We start from the raw sequence: 21,855 nt of genomic DNA on the forward strand, positions 1-21,855 counted from the left end.
ATTTGATTCTCTCAGCTCTTTAAAAACACTTTTAAAAATACCAGTCGTATTTCCCTTCCTACTCTCTCACATGGCTGTGTTTCTTTTTGCCATCACCTCTGCGAGGTGAGTTCTTGAGCTGGCAGTCTTATCCTGTAAAGAACCCTTTCTGGTTTTGCATAAGGACAAGGTGGTGTTGAGACCCAGAACCTCCTTCCATCTGTCTTTTTCCCCAACCAGAACATCATTCAGTTTCCTTTTATTGCCTAGATGTAGTTGGTACTTGGCATATCTTACTTACAGCCACTGATACTGTTAGACTGGTTGTTAGGTTCTTATTCCTGATGGTCCTCATCAAGGGTAACCTGTTTCCCATTCCACCATTTCTCTGTGACTCAGACCATCTCTCAAGCTCATGGTCCCTGCTCATTTTTATCAAGGCATACTCTAGTAGATTTGTAAGCATTTCTTAGGCTTTTTGGCATCCAGCTATTGTTACCCAGATTTCTAAAAGCTGCCACCTAGTCTTCTGTTCACATGTTCGGTAAGTTTTACACTGTGGAAGTTCAGGCCTCATCTGATGCCATATTTGGGCATAATGTTCTTTTAGTCCACTTTTTGAGCTCCAGGCAGTCCTTGGTTCTTTTTGTTTTCATGTGGTCTTTCTTGAGGGAACCCAATCTACGGTTCCAGCACCGTCATTTATCTATCTTTATCTTTATTAACTCTTTATTAACTCTTTATGCATAGATGTGCATTGACTTTTTTTGTTTTGTTTTACAAATTTTTGTTTTCTTGTGGACCTGCTAGTCTTTTGTTGCTGTTTTGCACTCAGGCTACTTTCGGACATTCCAACAGCTTCTTATTTTCCTGTGTCCCTCTATGACCAAAAAGAAAATTGGAATGATGTTTTATTTATTGTAAAAACCCATTGCTTGTAAATCCTTTTAGCCACAAAGGATATAAATCCACCTTTTGCCTCGTAGAAGTTGTATCATCATTGTGCTGTAATGAGAGCAGAGCTGTGGGGGGCCCAGCAGGCCCTACCCACTAATGGCTGCCGGCAGAAAACTGCAGGAAGGGGCAGAGACTAGATCAGTTACACTGCACAAGGAGAGAGTGCAGCAGTAACTGGTCTTTATTACAGGAGGCTCCTGCACAAAGGAAAAGCTTCACACTGTATTACTGCATAGATCTGAAAGAAATCCACAAAGCACACCAGGATTTCAAGTAAGAATACACATGCCTCGCTTGTATTTCGACAATATTTGTTCATCCTGGAGTTCAGTTTTAATAGGGCTAAGCAAGCTGAATTTGTGAATTAACTTTTTTTTTCACTTTTTAAGGTTGCTTTAGCTGCAATTTTCAATAGCTCGAAGGACACCCTTTTTAATCTGAATGAGAAAGCTTTCGTACATATGATGCATAAAACCAGAGTTGCAGCATATTGTTATGGGGTCGGTTTCTTTTACCCCAAAATTAGGTTTGCATTCAACATTTGTATTCTGAACCAGAGATATATATCTATATATAATATATCTGTCTCTATCTCTCTAATACACCGTGCCTTGAAAGTATTGAAAGGAAGATGATAAATGGTTTTACAAATTTTTAATAAATATGTGAAAAGTGTGGCGTGCATTTCTATTCAGCCCTTTTTATACTCTGATACCCTTAACTGTGTGTAATTTTATTCTCAGTATAAATACAGCTGTTCTGTGAAGCCCTCAGAGGTTTGAGAACCTTAGTGAACAAACGGCGTCATGAAGGCCAGGGAACGCACCAGACAGGTCAGGGATAAAGTTGTGGAGAAGTTTAAAGCAGGGTTGGGTTATAGAAAAAAAAAATCCCAAGCTTTGAACATCTCACAGAGCACTGTTCAATCCATCACCCAAAAATGGAGAGAGTATGGCACAACTGCAAATCTAACAAGACATGGCCATCCACCTAAACTGACAGGCTGGGCAAGGAAAGCATTAATCAGAGAAGCAGCCAAGAGGCCCATGGTAACTCTGGAGGAGCTGCAGAGATCCATAGCTCAGGTGGGAGAATCTGTCCACAACTATTAGTCGTGGACTCCACAAATCTGGCCTTTATGGAAGAGTGACAAGAAGAAAGCCATTACTGAAAGAAAGCCATAAGAAGTCCCGTTTGCCAGAAGCCATGTGGGGGACACAGCCAACTTGCAGAAGAGGATGCTCTGGTCAGATGAGACCAAAATTGAACTTGATGGCAGCATTATGTTGTGGGGATGCTTTTCTTCAGCAGGGACAGGGAAGCTGGTCAGAGTTGATGGGAAGATGGATGGAGCCAAATACAGGGCAATATTAGAAGAAAATCTGCTAGAGTCTGCAAAAGACTTGAGACTGGGGTGGAGGTTCACCTTCCAGCAGGACAACGACCCTAAACATACAGCCAGAGCTACAATGGAATGGTTTAGATCAAAGCATATCCATGTGTCAGAATGACCTAGTCAAAGTCCCGACCTAAATCTAATTGAGAATCTGTGGCAAGACTTAAAAATTGCTGTTCAGATACTCTCCATCCAATCTGACAGAGCCTGAGCTATTTTGCAAAGAAGAATGGGCAAAAATGTCACTCTCTAGATGTGCAAAGCTGGTAGAGACATACCCAAAAAGACATGCAGTTGTAATTGCAGTGAAAGGTGGTTCTACAAAGTATTGACTCAGGGGGGCTGAATACAAATGCACACCACACTTTTTTCACATATTTGTAAAAAAATTGGAAAACCATTTATCATTTTTCTTCCACTTCACGATTATGTGTCACTTTGTGTTGGTCTATCACATACAACCAAAAATGTAAATGTATTTCATTGGGATTTTAACATGACAAAATGTGGAAAATTTTAAGGGTTATGAATACTTTTTCAAGGTGTGTGTGTGTGTATATGTTATGTTTCTTGATATTGTCTTAAATGGGGGTGATCCAGAGTCCCTCTTCATGTACATTGTTTTGATTGCAAGGCAGACAAATTTTTTATTGATATTTTTTTTTTCGTTTTTAATTGTAGGTCGACAAAGCCTATGACTACCTCATGCAGAACACCTCATTAATCAATAAAATAGGTTTTACAGTTTCTGTTGGAAACGGCCGTGGAATTTATCTCAGGGATCCAGTTCAGGTTTCTGCACCCTCAGACTATGGTGTAGGCATTGAGCCAGTGTTTCCAGAAAATACAGGTAATCTGCAGTAATGCAGTACAAGGGTGGTGTTAAAAATGCATATATTATAATGCAGTAAGTGTTTGTTTTTTTTTTTTTTTTTTTTGTTTTTTTTGTTTGTTTTTTTTTTTTTTTACTTTAGTCATACAGTACACAGGCTGCTTTAAATCTTGATGATGGGTTATATGCTGCCACATTCATGTGGGGACACTAGCAAACAAAGTTTAACCAATTCCTGCCTGGCCTATAGCAGATTGAAAGCCGGATGGTAGTTCAGTTATCCTGACTGGGCATCATATGATGTCCTGCAGGATAACAAGCCGGCACGCGCAGTGCGGCGATCGGAGGTGTTGTGTGTCAGTCTAACACACTGCATCTCTGATTGTGGTATGGAGCCTCTGACAGGTTTCTTACCACGTGATCAGCTGTGACCAATCACAGCTGATCATCGCGTGAACCAGGAAGTGCCGGTAAACACGGGGGGTCTGTGCTATTAATCAGCACAGCTTCCAATCAGTGGCTATCAGCTGGCTGTCAGTGGCAATCAGAGCCCATCCTCATCAGTGCCCGTCAGTGAAGGAGAAAAAAATGTTATGTCAAACTTTTTTTTTTTTTTTTTTTTCTTTTCAAAAATGTCGGTCTTTTTTTAGTTTTGTTTAGCAAAAAATAAAAACCCCAGAGGTGATCAAATACCACCAAAAGAAAGCTCTATTTGTGGGAAGAATGATGATAAAAATTTAGTTTGGGTACAGTGTTGTACAACCGTGCAATTGTCATTCAAATTGTGACCGGAGGAGGGGGGAGTACCTAGTATTGAAGTGATTAAGGCATTACATATGCTGTAACCCCTCCTGCTGTCAGTAACCCTTCAGTTTTTTGTTTTTTTGCTTTCTTTATTTCTGGTGCCCTTAGCCTCAGTTCACACTAGATGCGGTGCAAATTCACACTGAATTTACTGCGGATTCTGCACCTTATCAGAACCGTAACCCGTTCATGCGAACCGATTGCAGAGTGTATGTTAACGTAACAACATCCCAAAATCGGTTTGCAAAACGCAGTGCAATTTACAGAATCGGAATTTACAGAATGGGTGCGATCCGATTCTGGTGCGGACAAAGAAAGGACCTGCAATGTGGTGCGATTTGAGCCATACAAACCCATGGCTTAAATCGCACCCATGTGCATGTAATTCGCACAGGAATGTGCACAGGAATGTGCTGTGATTCCTGTGTGACTTGCGCGTGGTGTCCTGTGACGCATCGGTGTGATCGCTCGCTCTCTCGCTCAGGGTGCCAATTTTATACTGGAAGTTTGGAGAGTTTTTATTTGGATCCGCAAATGTAGAAATCCCTCCTCCCCCTGGCTGCATTGATGCCACTGTGGCAATAAGACTGGAGCTCCCATTTTTGACATCTGTTTCTAAGATTTGAAAGACCTGACTTTTATCAGGAGGCTGTATAAGCCTCTGCTGATGCCAGCTTTGGCCTTAAGGAGCTCCAAACCACTCTTTTTGAGTTTGTAACCTGGTCGCCTTGGTTTCAGCCCACTACTCAGTTTTATTTCTTGGGGGCATCCTATGGTTAATAACTAAGACTCTGTGTCCTGTACTGTATAATTAAGAAATGTAGGATTTTTTATGTACCTGTAAAAATCCTTTTCTTGGAGTATATAGTTATGTGGTCTTTCCTAACAACCTTTTTCCCACCTGAAGGTGACAGCTTATAGACCCAGCTTCATAAATTTTAAAGGAACCTGTGTCCTGTACTGTTGTCATCCAAGAAAAGGATTTTATAGGCCAGTCAAAAATCCTTAAATTCCTGCCAAGTCTTTAATCTTCTGTCGTAAAATGACCACGTGTCCCTGAAATGACTTGCTATATATATTATGTGTGTTTTGTCAGATAATAATGAGAGAATTTCCCTCCAACTTCACTTGGCTCTTACATCCAATGCCACCTGGATTCAGTATCCTAGCCACCTGGAGCTGATGAACCAATGTAGGCACATAAACGTCCGTGTGGATCCCCGGGGTCTGAGAGAAGGGGTGCATTATACAGAGGTGGGCATTTTAAACATCTCTGTGAATGTTTTCTTGACTACAGTGTTTGAAAATAATTAAGTTAAAAATGTCATAGGATATTGTATTAAAACTGCTGTTAGGGCTGGTGCATATGTTTTGGCAGAACTCTGCATTTTAACAGAGAAAATACCAGGTTTTTTGCCACTTTTTTATTTTTTTTTTTTACTTGTATATATTTTTTTTTTTCATAAAGGTGTTTTTTTTCCCCCTTAAAGTACAAACATTGCCAGTAAGGGAAAATGTGGCCTAACCATAAATTTGTAGATGGAATGCAGCACAGAGGGACATCATTAATGGTGGACATAGACTGTACGAAAAATTGGCCGAAATTCGGTCAGACAGTTTGTTCGATTTTTGGCCAGTTAATGGGCACAAATCAGTAATCGGTTGGGACGTTTTTGAGCGGAAAAAACGAAGGACAAGTTTGGAAATTTAACAATAAATTAAAAGGTTAATGTTTTTCCTGTCCAAACTGTTTGCACAGGGTATGTGTGAAAAATTAACAAAAAATGGATTAATTTTATGTTCATTGAATGATTTATCGGCCATTACATGATCGTACTATCGTTTGCTCTCACAGCTGAATGTTCGTTTTTCGAAAATGGGTTCGAACGATTTTTCGTATAGAGTAGGGCCAGCATTAGGCCCCTTTCACACATGCCTTCGGTTTATTTCATCAGTTCAGTTACATTTTTTTAAAGCGAGAACGGATCAGTTTTCCATCAGTTTTTTTACATCCACTTAACCACTTGAGTCAAATTTTTGGTTTACATTAGCGCTGCACGATAAAATGAGAATCACAATTTTTTTGCTTAGAATAAACATCACAATTCTCGTGGCGTAACATCTTTCACATTATACAAAAAAATTGGGTTAACTTTACTGTTTAGTTATTTTTAATTCAGGGAAGTGTATATTATATTATATTTTTTATTAATTTAATCGTTTTTTTTTTTTTTTTTTTTTTTTTGTTTGTTTTTTTTTTTCCCCCTCTTGATTTTATTGCTGTCACATAGGGACTAATGGTCCCCTATGTGATAGCAGATACATGACAGGTCCTCATTGGGGGGGGCAGTGTGTGTTCGGGCCCGCCACTAAATTAAACAAAGGGGCAGGGTCACCCAGTGGCATCACGCGATGACCCCACCCATTTGTTTAATTTAATGGCAGGCACAAATGACCGTTCCTTCTGGGCGTTAAGTATAGAAAAAAAAAAAAAAAAAAAAGGACAAATACATTTTAAAAGCTGACAATGGCAGTCATCACCGGCAAGTGAGGGAGCCTGTCTGTACAGACTGCTTCCTCACTGTGTATACTGCTCTGTCCTGTCCTTCTCCTTGCACACACTGCATCCCCCCCAATTGACTGCTCCAAAATCAAAAGAAAAAAAATAAGCCAGCTATTACAGTTAAAAGCCGAAAATGACAGTCAGTGCCAGCAAGTGAGGAAGCCTGTCTGTATAGACTGCCCCTCTCATTATGTACACTCGCTCGAGTGGGGGGAAGACTGCTACATTTCTCAAGGTTCTGGCTAGAGGAGTTTCAAGACAGATGAATGGACTCCGCAATAACTCTAAGCTAGAGTTCCGAGCATTCCCGTCTCCTCGTTTCCTCAGGTCAAATGTTCCCAAAGATCCAGAGAAAAAGAAGTCTCTCCTTCAAGCGTTAGGCCGACTTTTGTCGCAAAAAGTGATCATGGTGGTCGCCAGGGAAGAGCAGGGGTTGGGGTTTTATTCAAACCTTTTCACGGTGCCAAAACCAAATGGAGATGTCAGACCCATTCTAGATCTCAAAGATCTAAACCGGTTCCTGAAAGTCCGCTCTTTTCCCTTGGAATCAATCCGATCAGTAGTCTCCATCCTACAAAGAGGAGAACTTCTGGCGTCAATCGACATAAAGGATGCATACCTGCATGTACCTATTTTCCCCGCTCATCAGAAATATCTGCGTTTCCAAGTAGAAAAACTTAATTTTCAGTTTGTAACTCTGCCTTTTGGTCTAGCTACTGCACCCAGGGTGTTTCACAAAACTTCTGGCCCTTCCTCTGGCCAGATTATGGACTTAAGGTATAACCATTATAGCATACCTAGACGACCTGCTCTTGATAGACCGGTCCAAAGCATGGTCACCACAGTCAACTACCTGGAATACCTAGGTTGGGTCCTCAACCTAGAGAAATCTTCTTTAAGCTTTGCATGTAATAAGAGACACAACAGGGGCTAGTTACCACACCCGAGTTACCACTTACATTGCATGTTTTTTGTAATATTTTAAAGACTTACAGATAACTAAATTTTTTAACTATGCATTACCTCACATAAACCTAATGGAAACAGAAAAAAAGTCCTGGACTGCCGCACTCCATCAAAGAAGCATCTTTATTGAGTGATAAAATCCAAAAACGCAGACAAATGACAGAAGTAGAAACAACAGGGATCAAATCGCTAACGCGTTTCACATCCAAAGATGCTCACTCATAGCTATGAGTAAGCATCTTCGGATGTGAAATGCATTAGCGATTTGATCCCTGTTGTGTCTACTTCTGTCATTTGTCTGCGTTTTTGGATTTTATCACTCACTAAAGATGCTTCTTTGATGGAGTGCGGCAGTCCAGGACTTTTTTCTGTTTCCATTATCTTGTGCATAGCCAGCACCCAACCCTGGTTAGTAGGACGGTAGCACCTTGAAAACACGGAGACTTTCAGAGCGGCATTCCTCATTAGTCTCACATAAACCTACTTTGACACTGTCCAAGAATACATTTTACCCATGCAAATTAAATGTAATAATATTTATGTAAATGTTGTTTGCAGATATGTGGATATGATATATGTGCCCCTACTTCTGGTCCATTATTCAGAGTTCCTATAACTGTTGTTATACCAGCAAGGTAAGCAATGGCAGAACAAGAATATCGATTTTATATATTTATTTATTTTGTGGGAGAAATACAGAGGAAATCACTAACCTACCACAAGCAAGTAGATCAGAAAAGTTGGAGTGAATTTGGTACTCATCAACATATTTGTTCTGGATCAGTGACTCAGGGTACTGCAACAACCACATCGGCATGATGGCCAACATTTTCAGGTGGTCAGCAATGATTGCCCACATATTTCTATTGGTACAAGTTTCCTTGAAGCAAGGTTCCACCCAAAAGTGGAACTGACACTCATTTTGTCTCCCCCCCCCCACTTCACTCTCCCCCCCGGTGCCACATTTGGCACCTTTTGGCGGGGAGCGGATACCGGTCTTTGACAGGAATCCTGTCCCCACTTCCGGGAGACAGGGCCGTGGCACATTACGTCAGTAGCTCGGCTCCCTCCTCCTTCCCCCGCCGCCGGTCCATTAGAAGAGTGCAGAGGCGCCTCACGCATGCGCAGTAGGGACCCAGTGTGAAGCCCTAATGGTACAGTACAGGGTCCCCATACAAGCAAAGGCGGCGGCAGCAGCACCCGACAGCTGATGGAAACAGCTGCAGTGCTGACATCGCTGGACTCCAGGACAAGTAAGTGTCCTAGTATTAAAAGTCAGGAGCTGCACTATGTGTAGCTGCTGGCTTTTAATTTTTGTAGGGGTGGGCGGGCCTCCCCTTTAAAAGAGAAGTAAAGGATTTTTTTATTTTTTTTTGAGAATCATACTTGCCTAGGTGGATGCAGCATCGAACCATGCTGCGTCTGTCCCCTGGCACCTTTAACACTAAGAACCGAGCGATCATACATCTCCGTTCGGTCAGTCTTCAGAGTTTCCCCAGCAGAGCTGCAGACTGTTGGTCACAGCTCTCTGCTCTGCCCTCTCCTCGCTCACAGCGCTGGGCTGTGGAAAGGGTGTGGGGGGGGGGGGGGTAGCGGCCGTCCGTCTCAGCGGGTTGCTGAGAGGCTGAGGTGGGTGTCAGTCCAGGCACCTGGCGGATTCACACTTTATTGTCATGATGACGCAGTGCCTGGATCTAGTTTTACTTTCCCAAACAAGCTTTTGGGAGTGCCAAACCCACTTGATGCATGTTAAATGCATCCGTTGGTGGAATCCAAACGATCTCAGAAGCGTCTTTAAACTGTCATCAACTCTAGCCCAAAGGCCTCTCAACAAAGACCCTTAAACGCTTAAACGTAATCCCCAATATAACCATAAAATGTTACACCTTCTGCCTCATCTTAACTCTGTTCTCCCCCTATTCTTAAAGCCGAAAGTAACACTTGGCATTCTTCATGTCACTGAAACGCACCTTAATCTCTAATCCAATGTTCTCCTACACATAAAGGGATAGTTCACCTTTACCATAAAACTGCCTATGCAGGTAAGGGATGTCTATAGATAAGAAGAAACTGTGCAGCTCTGACTAAAGTTGAATAATACCATTGCTATATGTGTAGGCTCAGAGCTACAGCATCCGAGGAGAGAGAAAGAGCATGTGAGGGGGTTTGAATTAGAGAAAGAGCTCACACCTGTGATGGTGGAGGTGAGCAGTGATGACTAGGCCTCACTTAGCAACGTCCTGGAAGTATTCCAGTCAGACTTCATAAGGTATGTAAGTGGCCTACACCTATAGCAAGGGTATTATAAATCTTTAGCCAGAGCTGCAGTTTATTTTAATCTACAAACATCCCTTACCTTCATAGGCAGGTTTTTGTAAAGGTGTACTGTCCTTTTAGGCTGGGTTCACACTAGTTCACATTTCAGGAGGTTGTGACCGGCTCTCTGAGAGGCCGGTTCACATATCTCCGGAGAGGCTCCAGTGCGAGTTGCACAGGAGTGCTGTGCATTTTCAGGTCCGAATTCAGCCAAAAATCCAGACTGTATTTGGACCTGAAACGGTGAACGGGGATGCACCGAACCCGTGCTGCAGTGTGAACCCAGCTTCCAGTTAACACTAACCTAACCCTAATGCTAAAAAAATACTTTTATTTTTGTGCAAACTGTCCCACACCAATTATTCAGATTTTAAAGGGTTACTTTGACCTCTTGCCGTAGAAATGCCTATGCAGGGATGGAGGCGCCTTAGAAGCACCATCCCCGGATCTCTCCAGTCTCCGATGCAAACCCCATGCAAATGTGTGTTCTCTCTCCATCCCAGAAGTTCTGAGGCTGCTGCAGCAAGGGAGGATGACGAAGCACGCATGGGCAGGATTTGAATCAGGGATAGAAGGAGCTCCTGTGATGGCAGGAGCAAGTAGTGACAGCTAGGAGCATTTTTGCAACGTCCTAGGAAACGGGCAGGATGGGGGCAACATCTCTAGGAGTCTTTTCAGCCTGGCTTTAGGAGGTACATAAATAGCAAGGGCATTATGCAACTTTTGTCCTTTTTTGTATATATCTAGACGCGCTCCTTATCTGCATAGGAATTCTATTGTTAAAGGTGAAATAACCCTTTAACTCATTGATATTTTTGGACAGCACTGAAATTATTCAGAAAAGAGTATTCCATCCAAACATTATCTTGCGTCACCTACTTTAGCAAATATATATTCGTACATATTGAATAAATGTTGTGTGTGGTTTTTTTTTTGTTTTTTTTTGTTTTTTTTGTTTTTTTTTGTTTTTTTTTTGTTTTTTCAAGTGTACTTACTGTTCTTTTTTTTAGGCTCAGTGAGTCTGCATTGTTTGATTTGGAGTGTAAAGATGTACTTTTCAAATCTGGACAATTAAAGCGTCATTTTATAGAAGTTCCCCAAGGTGCAACCTGGGCTGGTAAGATATAAATGATGATTGATGGCCACGCAGACATGATTATGTTGTTCTGAGGTTATTCTTTAACATTAATTTTTCTTGCTGAGCTACATGTTGGTGGTATGCTCATCATCATTTCACTCCCATGCATTGTCTGCATAGCCTAACAATGCAATGCTGGTACATTTAGAAAATGTAGAGCAACACTACCAGATATTCATGTCATGCAGGACTCCTACAGACTGTCAGTGTAAGCTGTTTGCTTGTACGTCATACAGGAAGGCAGTTTCAAACTGACAAGAAGAATCAATGAACTACCAGAGCATTTAACAGTGACCTGGTAGTTAATTGAGAGCTACAAGCCAACATTCGCAAAGGATGTCTGTACTTGTAGTTTTTACATTCACAGAACCCTGTAAATGAATGATGCAGCCAGGCGGAGCCCCGTTTCCCCTCCTCCCTCCTCCCTCCTCCCTCCTCCCTTCCGCCTCCAAATATGGGTGTAATATGAAAGGTGAACTTATTCTTTAGAGTAAGATTAAAGATAAGTGGAGAGGGATTAGAACACCTGTCAGTTTTTTTTATTGCTGCCGCTGTCCCCGTTAGGAAGATTCACCCTATTGATTTATCATGTTTACCATTTATAACCTGAAAGTAAATGTAAATCCCAAATTTTGTGTTGTCCCCAGAACAGAAATAGAGGGAATGCCTTCCAATTGTAACACTAGTCCTGGTGTCATCCAGGGATTCCATCACTTTAGAGGGATTTTCTCTCACTTCCTGTCTCGTTATGGGGCAGATAGTGAAGGACAGTCTCCCCAGTGGACACAGATAGCAAAAATAAAACTTGCAGGGGTTCTAAACCTCCCTTACTCTACCCATAATGGGATAAAAAAAGTTTAAAAGTTTTGCCTTTAGTTCTACTTTACGTTTTATTAGGTGGATGTTCAGGCCTCAGCAGCGCAGGCTTAGACCTGAGGGTGCTTCAAGCTGTCATCTATGTGATTTTGTTCAGGTTCTTAACCCCCCCCCCACTCTTTTTTTTTTTTTTTTTTTTTTTTTTTTTAATGGGTTAGTTCTGTTTGCTGTGTTTCCCTCTGTGTTTTTTTTTTTTTTTTTTCTTTTTTGCTTGGGGACATCCTATGGTCTTTTGAATATAGATCTTGTATTGTACGATTACCATAATAGGTATTAGACTTTCCTATAAATTCTTTATCTTAGTGTACAGTGCAGGACACACGCCTCCCCTCTGTCTTTTATCCCTCCTTGTTCTTTTTTAAAAACAAAAAAAAAAAACTAGTCTAATGGATAGAGTGAGTTAAAGTGTGCGCATTAGGGGTGGCCCTAGCTAGTTTTCCCAGTGTCCCGTTAGCTAAAGGTAGCCTGCATGTAACTCATGATCCATGATTTATTTATTTATTTTTTGTATGATTTGTGAATGAGAACACAAGTGTAAATACACTTAAGCGCAATTCAAATGTGATTCCACAATAATTTAAAAAAATATATACTGTAAAACACTGCAGGTTATATCATTTGAACGAGTGCATTCTTTTGTCAACTTTGTTTTCCAGAGGTTAATGTGACCTCCCGTTCTCCTGATGTGGCCTCCAAGTTTGTTCTGCATGCTGTTCAGCTGGTTAAGCAGAAAGCTTACCGAAGTCACGAGTTTTACAAATTCACTTCCCTGCCTGAAAATGGCTCTGTGACGGAAGCATTTCCCGTTCTGGTGAGACATACTTGTATTTGTGTTACAGCAAGCTATGAATGTGGAGTTCTTCTTCATCCTTTTTTTATTTTATCTGAGACTTAAGAAGTGGTAAAAGCCCAGAGTTTATACTGGCCATGGCTATGTCTTTTGGGATTAACGGGCAATATAATAGCAATGAGCAGTGTTGAAGAGCGAGGTTGAACCAGTGACTTTGTAGAAAAAAGCCTACAGGTTTTAAAAGTTGTAGACATTTTTCCACCTTTTTAAACTGCTTCTGTTATCTTGATTGAGGGCCCATTCACACCAGAACATTTCCAGCACCAAACGCACTGCCCTTGCGAGACGTGCATGGTACAAAAATGTAATGGCACACCAAGCGCAGCTCTCAAATGCAGTATATTTGTGGCCATCAAACCCCATGGTACCTTAGTACCATGGGGTTTGTTGTGGTGTGGTTGCAAAAATATTGCTTAAACTACTTTTTCTGCATTGTATGTATGTATATATGTGTATATGTGTGTGTGTGTGTATATATGTGTGTGTATGTGTATATATATATATATATATATATATATATATATATATATATATATATATATATATATATATATATATATATATATATATATATATATAATATATTATACAGTATATGCCCATTTAGTGTGTGTATTTTGTATATCATTGCAGCACATTATATCTTGTATGTTAGGCCTTTCTTCTTCTTTCTTTCTTTTTTTTCTTGAGGTTTTTATTTGTGGTAGGATTTAACTGTTTTAGTTTATTCTTCTTTGCTTTATTTTTATTGCAGAGTGGCAAAACCATTGAATTTTGCATTGCACGTTGGTGGGCAAGTCTCAGTGATGTGAATATTGATTACTCCATTTCCTTTCATGGGCTTGTTTGTGGCCAATCTCAACTGAATATTGTGAGTTTCCTTTTTTACGTTATCATAAAATATGATCAGCAGATAAAAGCTGTAAGGGGTCATCATCTGGGAAGACATTTCAGGTTCTCTTGCAGAGCTATATATAAAATTAAAAAAAAAAAAAAAGTATGTTAACATTATGAAATTTGAGTTCCTTGCAGATGTGCAGCTAGTGTAAGTACTTGAATTTTCCTTATTAGCCTGCTGTAATACCCTGCACTGCAGCATTCGGGGGGCAGGAGAGCTACCTCTCCAAGCCAGTTGGGCTCTTCTGCAGTGAATGGTGACTGCGATGACATCAACATATTGTAAATTCTATTGAGAAGTGATCTAAAATATATGTATAAAACATCAATCTGCCAAAGCGCCTCAGAAAAAATTATATATATGGCTCTCGCTGCTGCCAAAAGCCAATCAGGAGTGCAAGTCCCCAGAGAGGCAAGGCTCTCCTGGACATTGCTGGATCGAGAGGGGGCTTAGGTAAGTATGTGGGGGGGGGGCTGCTGCTTGCCTTTTTACAACCACTTTAAGACCCATTCCAAGAATATTGGTTACAGAATGTTTATATTTTTATAATTAACAATTACAAAATTAAATTAAAACACTGTTTTACCACATCTTACTTGTTTGCTCATCATGGACTTACCCGGGGGCGCCTACAGTAGCGCATTCATCCTTTCACATTATCCCACTGTTCTGCTTGAAGGTTTCTTGTTTGGAACTGTTTCAGAGGATAGTTTTTTACGTTTTCTGTATAAGTTTTGCAATATTTTTTTTTTTTTTCTTTTTATATACGTCTTAAGGCATTGGTCCATAGTTATGTGATTTTGTTTGGTGATGCATTCGTACATATCCACTTATATCCAGGACCAGGCCTTTTTTCTGACACTTTATTTTTCTGTTTACTTTGTTTTGTGAAAAAATACACTTAAAATAATTTAAAAAAAAAACACAATATATACACATTTTTTTTTTTTTAAATATGAAAGATGTTATGTTGCGTAAATACACTGAGCAAAATTATAAACGCAACACTTTTGTGTTTGCCCCTATTTATCATGAGCTGATTGCAAAGATCTACGACTTTTTCTAGGTACACAAAAGGCCTATTTCTCACAAATATTGTTCACAAATCTTTCTAAATCTGTGCTGGTGAGATAATCCATCCACCTCACAGGTGTGGCATATCCAGATGCTGATTAGACAGCACGATTATTGCACAGGTGTGCCTTAGGCTGGCCACAATGAAAGGCCACTCTAAAATGTGCAGTTTTATCACACAGCACAATGCCACAGATGTTGCAAGTTTTGAGGGAGCGTGCAACTGGCATACTGATTGCAGGAATGTCCACCAGAGCTGTTGCTCTTGAATTGAATGATAACTTCTTTACCATAAGCCGTCTCCAAAAGCGTTTCAGAGAATTTGTCAGTACATCCAACCGGCCTCACAACTGCAGACCACGTGTAACCACACCAGCCCAGTACCTCCACATCCAGCATCTTCACCTGAAAGATCATCTGAGACAAGCCACCCGGACAGCTCCTGCAACAATCGATTTGCATAACCAAAGAATTTCTGCACAAACTGTCAGAAACCATCTCAGGGAAGCTCATCTGCATGCTCGTCGTCTTCATTGGGCTCTCCACCTGACTGCAGTTCTTTGTCATAACTGACTTGAGTGGGCAAATGCTCACATTCGATGGCGTCTGGCACTTTGGAGAGGTGTTCTCTTCATGGATCAATCTTGGTTTTCACTGTACAGGGCAGATGACAGACAGCGTGTATGGCGTGATGTGGGTGAGCGGTTTGCCGATGTCAATATTGTGGATCGAGTGGCCCATGGTGGCGGTGGGGTCATGGTATGGGCAGGCGTATGCTATGGACAACGAACACAGGTGCATTTTATTGATGACCTTTTGAATGCACAGAGATACTTTGACAAGATCCTGAGGTCCACTGTTGTGCCATTCATCCACGACCATCACCTCATGTTGCAGCATGATAATGCACGGCCACATGTTGCAAGGATCTGTACACAATTCCTGGAAGCTGAAAACATCCCAGTTCTTGCATGGCCAGCATACTCACCAGACATGTCACCTATTGAGCATGTTTGGGATGCTCTGGATCGACGTATACGACAGCGTGTTCCAGTTCCTGCCAATATCCAGCAACTTCGCACAGCCATTGAAGAGGAATGAACCAACATTCCACAGGCCACAATCAAAAACCTGATCAACTCTATGCGAAGGAGATGTGCTGCACTGCATGAGGCAAATGGTTATCACACCAGATACTGGTTTTCTATCCCCCCCCCCATACAGTAAAACTGCACATTTTTAGAGTGGCCTTTTATTGTGGCCAGCCTAAGGCACACCTGTGCAATAATCATGCTGTCTAATCAGCATCTTGATATGCCACACCTGTGAGGTGGATGGATTATCTTGGCAAAGAAGTGCTCACTAACACAGATTTCGACAGTTTTGTGAACAATATTTGAGAGAAATAGGCCTTTTGTTTACATAGAAAAAGTCGTAGATCCTTGCGTTCAGCTCATGATAAATAGGGGAAACCACAAGTGTTGTGTTTATAATTAATACCTCACATGTGTGGTGCGAACATCGTTTACATATTTGTGCATGACCTATGTATGCGTTCAGCACTGCGCTTGAGCACGCGGGCAGGGGCACTTTAAAAAAAAAAATGTTATTAACATTTTTCACCTTTTACACTGTCCATTTTTTAAAAGAAATTTTTCGATCACTTTTAATGCTCTTGCAAGGAATGTAAACATCCCTTGCGATAACAATGCATGACAGCTTCTCTTTATGGAGAGATCAGTGATCTAAAAGACCCCAAATCTCTCCTCTACCCTTTTAAAAGCAAAAGATTAAAGATTTTTTTTTTAATTAATATTTTGCTTTAAAAAAACAAAATGGCCTTGTTTACATGGGGCCAAAACCAGAAGTCACGTCGCTCCAGTCCTCCTAGGGCATAGAGTTGAGCGGAGGCCATCTTTCCTTAGCTCATCTCTGTGCCCAGCCATTGCCCGCCCCAAATCGTTTTTTGGGCTTCCTGATCAGCCAGGTAAGCCTGAAAACCACCGGAAAGCGATGGGACGTGGGGACAACCCCTCCCGCCGCTTCTAAAAGTGATCCGGCGGCAAATCCACCACTGGGGCCACTTTTTTTAAGAGAGAGAGAGAGAGAGAGAGAGACCAGCTCCTGAGGTAATCTAGCTGCAGCCATAACCCTGGTATTAAATGTTAAAATCATGACGTATTTTCCTAGTTAGGCGGTCGTCTTTATATGTTTATAGTATAGTATTTATTTGTATTTCAGTATAGTATTTATATGTATTTCAGACAACTGTTTCACTGTGTTTTGAAACCAGTGCTGTTCAATGTACTTTTTCTTTTATATAGCGGTGTAAATTAAAACAGCTACTTTTGGGTTTTGTTATCTTTTATATAAATTCACTATTTTTAGCAGAGCAGTGTCATTGCAACACATTTAATGCATTTTTACCTGTCTGTGATCAGCCCACGTTTTCCTTAGGATGTTTGAATAGCTATATGGGATTATCATGTTGGCTTTGCTTTTTCTTGTATAATTGTATATAATATATATTTTTAATTTTTACAGCATGCATCTGAAGGCATATTTCGTTTTGATGTATCCTCTACTTTAAAGTACGAAGATTTGTCTCCCAGCATTAGTTTGAAAAATTGGGTGCAAACTTTAAGGTATTATGCCTGTTATCATTCTTTTTTTTTTTTTTTTTTTTTTCTTTAAAAATGCTTTCATGGGTTATACTGATCTCAACAAATGTTCAGTGCGGACTGTAAATAGTGACTGATAGCCTTTGGTAATTGTAATTCTTGTATGAAAAGGCTCACATGTTTCTTGTTCACGTAACTAAATATTGACAATTTGTGTGGAAGTCATATGCTATTTTCTATGCAGTCAGTGCACAGGTTATGTATCTTTTCACAAGCACAATACTACTATTTGCATTGAGATCTGTTGCTCCTTGGGGTATTGCCAACTAATCCTTAAGTTGTTTTACTTCAATGCATTTTTAAAGTGCTTTTAAAGGTTCCCTTTTTTTTTTTTTTTTTTTTTTGAACGTGTCATACTTAAAGCGGACTTTCACCCAAAAGTGGAGGTGACCCCCTGACATGCCACATTTGGGGGCGGCGGATACCCTCTTCTCTTCTTCCCGGGGCTCCATGGAGCCAGAAGGAAGTTCCCCTCTCACCTCTCCTCCCTCCCTCCAATCTTCTGGGACATGTCACAGGTCCCAGAAGAATGCCCGGCCAATCCCAGCGCGGCTTGCGCATGTGCAGTGCGTGCCCGGCTGTGGAGCCACAGCCGGGCACCCACAATCACAGTGCCGAGGAGAGGAGGGGGAGAGGAACAGGGCTTCGTTCACCCGCATCGCTGGACCGTGGGACCGGTGGGTGTCCGATTATTAAAAGTCAGCAGCTACACTTTTTGTAGTTGCTGACTTTTATATGGGTTGCATTCCGCTTTAAATGGTTTTGCACAGGGCAGCACCGATCCTCTTCTGGGGTTCCCTGCTGGCACTCATCAACACAAGTCCAAAGCCTGTTTTACACAGGCCCTAAATTGCAATGCCCTTTTTATGAAAATGGCTTATAAAGAATCTATAGTTCATTTAATTTGTCTACTTTATATATATCCTGCTTTGGAGTAAAAAAAAGTTTAGATGTCACTGCAGGCTTGTTTTTAAATGTACAGGCACCAAGATGAGGACCAAGGTGACAGCCCAGCTGCCATTTCTATCCTGCTAGATTACATAAAGGGTGGGGAAATTTTCTGTGCAGTGTGTAAGTTTTGTCCAGTTCACAAAAAAATAGAACCCCAAAGGCTTATGTAGGGTGAACCCATTTAAAAGGGGACATAACAGTATAAATATTCATATTTTGTAACTAGATAGTTTTTATTATGTTTACAGGCCTGTCAGCGCCAAGACGAAACCTTTGGGAGTTCGTGATATTTTGCCAAACAACCGCCATCTTTACGAGATAGTTTTAACTTATAATTTCCATCAGGTGAGTGGTGAGTTATTTAAAAAAAAAAAAAAAAAGATTTTATGGCCTGCATTGGATTTGCGTCACTTTTGCATTGTTGTATGGGGCTGTTAGCCATTATATGTGGGAGACCCAGCAGGGATTTCTGGCAGTTTTAGTTGCGGGAGGCAGTCCTATTGAAAGCAGTGGGAAGCTGACATTTCCCACAATGTATCACGGCCATTTGCATGTAAACACTTGTGGAGCAATTAACTGTGAATGGTCGACACTGGACGCAGATGTTTATTTTTTTTACTATTAAGAAAAAAGATCAACATTTTTGGGCAAAAAAAGGCTTTCCTTGGGTTCTCTTAAAAATAAAATGGCAGATTAGTACGAAAACCCCCCAAATTACCCGTTTTTGTTTTTTACCACAATTTTTTGGAAGTGACTAACCACTTGCCGACCACCGCATGTACATATACGTCCTAACTTTGTGGGCGGATATCGTTGTTATGGCAGTAGCTAGCTGCCATAACCCTGGTATCCCAGTTTTTGGCCAGCGGTCGGCTACAAGATAAAAGTGGTCTCTGCGGCGGATTCGCTGCAAGATCACTTTTATCAGTGGCGGGAGAGGGCCCCCCCCCCCTCCCGTGGCGATTCGGTGCCCTCTGCCGCTTACCGGAGGCGATTGCGTCCTTTCCCTAGCTGTGCATGGAGACGAGTGAGAAGATGGGCCCCCACCCGTCTCCATGACACTGCAGGGCGGAAGCGACGTCAAAACGTCACTTCCGCCCATACGTCCGCGACGTCCTCGTAATATGAAAAAAGTGGCACAATTTTTATTCTTTTTTTAAAACCGTGTAAACATAAAAGCAAGTAAAATAAATAGGAAAAATACATTTTTTTTTTTTTTTTTTTTTAAAAACGCCCCGTCCCGACGAGCTCGCGCGCAGAAGCGAACACATACGTGAGTAGCGCCCACATATGAAAACAGTGGTCAAACCACACATGTGAGGTATCGCCGCGATCGTTAGAGCGAGAGCAATAATTCTAGCCATATAGCCATTTTTTTTTTTTTTTTTGCTGGAAAATGACCTAGCACTACCAAACAATATATATTTTCAGAAACCAAAATTCCTGGAGAATAAAATGGTGGGTCTTGCAATTTTTCATGGCACACGATATTTGCACAGCGGTTTATAGAACACAAATTTTCAGGAAAAAATATACTTTAGTGAATTGTAGTGAGCACAAACACAATATAATACCCAATATTTGGTAACATATAAAAGATGTAAGAGTAAGATACAAAACATGCCATGCGTAAAAAATCTTCACACCCTGGTGACAAACTATAGTACATTTATCCATAGACGACCCCCTAAAAACGTCAATAGCTTACTGACTGGAATGGTACCAGCTGATTGGCGTGATGCCAATATTAATAAAAGGGACAGGATACCTGGAAACTACAGACTAGTCAGCCTAACATCAATAGTATGCAAACTATTGAGAAGTAGGATAAGGGATTTAGAGTAAGGATGTGGAACTCCCTCCCGCAGTTGGTTGTGTCAGCAGGGGATGTGGATAATTTCAAAAAGGTTTAAGTGAAGTAACTGAACTGGATGAACTGTAAAAGTGGTCAAGCAGCTGTATAAACGCTCCGATTACTTTTAAAGCAAATCACCAGATGAAAAGAATTCTATCAGGATCGTGGATGTAGCTGAAGCCATGATTCTGGCATAATCATTCCATTATACAAGTGTATGTATGTATGTATGTATGTGTATGTGTGTGTGTGTGTGTATATATATGTATATATATATATATATATATATATATATATATATATATATATATATATATATATATATATATATATATATATATATATATATATGTGTATGTGTGTGTATATATATTACACACACATATACATACACAGTTGTGCTCATAAGTTTACATACCTTGGCAGAATTTGATTTCTTGGCTATTTTTCAGAGAATATGAATCCTAAAACAAAAACTTTTCTTTCACTCATGGTTAGTGTTTGGCTGAAGCCATTTATTATCAATCAACTGTGTTTACTCTTTTTAATCATCATAATGGCAACAAACTACCCAAATCACCCTCATCAAAAGTTTACATACCTTGGTGATTTTGGCCGGATAACATGCACACAATTACACACAAGTTGACACAAAGGGGTTTGAATAGCTATTAAAGGTAACCATCCTCATCTGTGATCTGTTTGCTTGTAATTAGTGTGTGTGTATAAAAGGTCAATGAGTTTCTGGACTCCTGACAGACCCTTGCATCTTTCATCCAGTGCTGCACTGACGTTTCTGGATTCTGAGTCATGGGTTAAGCAAAAGAATTGTCAAAGGATCTGCAGGAAAAGGTAGTTGAACTGTATAAAACAGGAAAGGGATATAAAAAGATATCCAAGGAAATGAGAATGCCAATCAGCAGTGTTCAAACTCTAATCAAGAATTGGAAAATGAGGGGTTCTGTTGAAACCAAACCACAGTCAGGTAGACCAACTAAAATTTCAGCCACAACTGCCAGGAAAATTGTTCAGGATGCATAGAAAAACCCACAAATAACTTCAGGTGAAATACAGGACTCCCTGAAAACATGGGGTGTAGCTGTTACAAGATGCACAATAAGGAGGCACTTGAAAGCTGGGCTGCATGGTCGAGTCGCCAGAAGAAAGTCATTACTATGCAAATGCCACAAAGTATCCCACTTACAATACACCAAACAACACAGAGACAAGCCTCAAACCTTCTGGAATAAAGTCATTTGGAGTAATGAGAACAAAATTGAGCTTTTCGGCCACAACCATAAATGCTTCATTTGGAGAGGAGTCAACAAGGCCCATGATGAAAGGTATGAAGGTGGATCGCTGATGTTTTGGGGATGTGTGAGCTACAATTTGGTCAAAATTGATGGCAACATTTGCATTCATCAGCCAGGAAGCTGCGCATGGGACGTACTTGGACATTCTAACATGACAATGATCCAAAACACAAGGTCAAGTCGACCTGTCATTGGCTACAGCAGAATAAAGCGGTCTTGCAAGCGCACTTTTTTGGAAAAAAAAATACTTTTTTGCATTAAAGTAAGACAACAGTAAAGTTAGCCCAATTTTTTATTTTTTTTTTATGTTGTGAAAGATAATGTTACGCTGAGTAAATTGATACCCAACATGTCACACTTCAAAATTGCACCCACTGGAATGGCAACAAACTTTTACCCTTAAAAA

At 40.7% G+C, this 21,855-nt stretch overlaps 1 protein-coding gene across 3 annotated transcripts in view; it reads left to right on the forward strand.

Moving 5' to 3' along the window:
• The window catches only part of TPP2 (tripeptidyl peptidase 2), a 97,402-nt gene that overhangs the window by 28,584 nt on the left and 46,963 nt on the right, over window positions 1-21,855 (forward strand). For all 3 annotated transcript variants that reach the window (XM_073614451.1, XM_073614449.1, XM_073614450.1), the window contains exons 13-20: window positions 3,014-3,182; window positions 5,065-5,222; window positions 8,056-8,132; window positions 10,824-10,930; window positions 12,484-12,638; window positions 13,432-13,548; window positions 17,194-17,294; window positions 18,530-18,626. In XM_073614451.1, the coding sequence (XP_073470552.1) occupies window positions 3,014-3,182; window positions 5,065-5,222; window positions 8,056-8,132; window positions 10,824-10,930; window positions 12,484-12,638; window positions 13,432-13,548; window positions 17,194-17,294; window positions 18,530-18,626 (981 nt within the window). The remainder of the gene's footprint in view (window positions 1-3,013; window positions 3,183-5,064; window positions 5,223-8,055; window positions 8,133-10,823; window positions 10,931-12,483; window positions 12,639-13,431; window positions 13,549-17,193; window positions 17,295-18,529; window positions 18,627-21,855) is intronic.

Source organism: Aquarana catesbeiana, linkage group LG02 (assembly GCF_042186555.1).
Source record: "Aquarana catesbeiana isolate 2022-GZ linkage group LG02, ASM4218655v1, whole genome shotgun sequence".
NCBI lineage: Eukaryota > Metazoa > Chordata > Amphibia > Anura > Ranidae > Aquarana > Aquarana catesbeiana.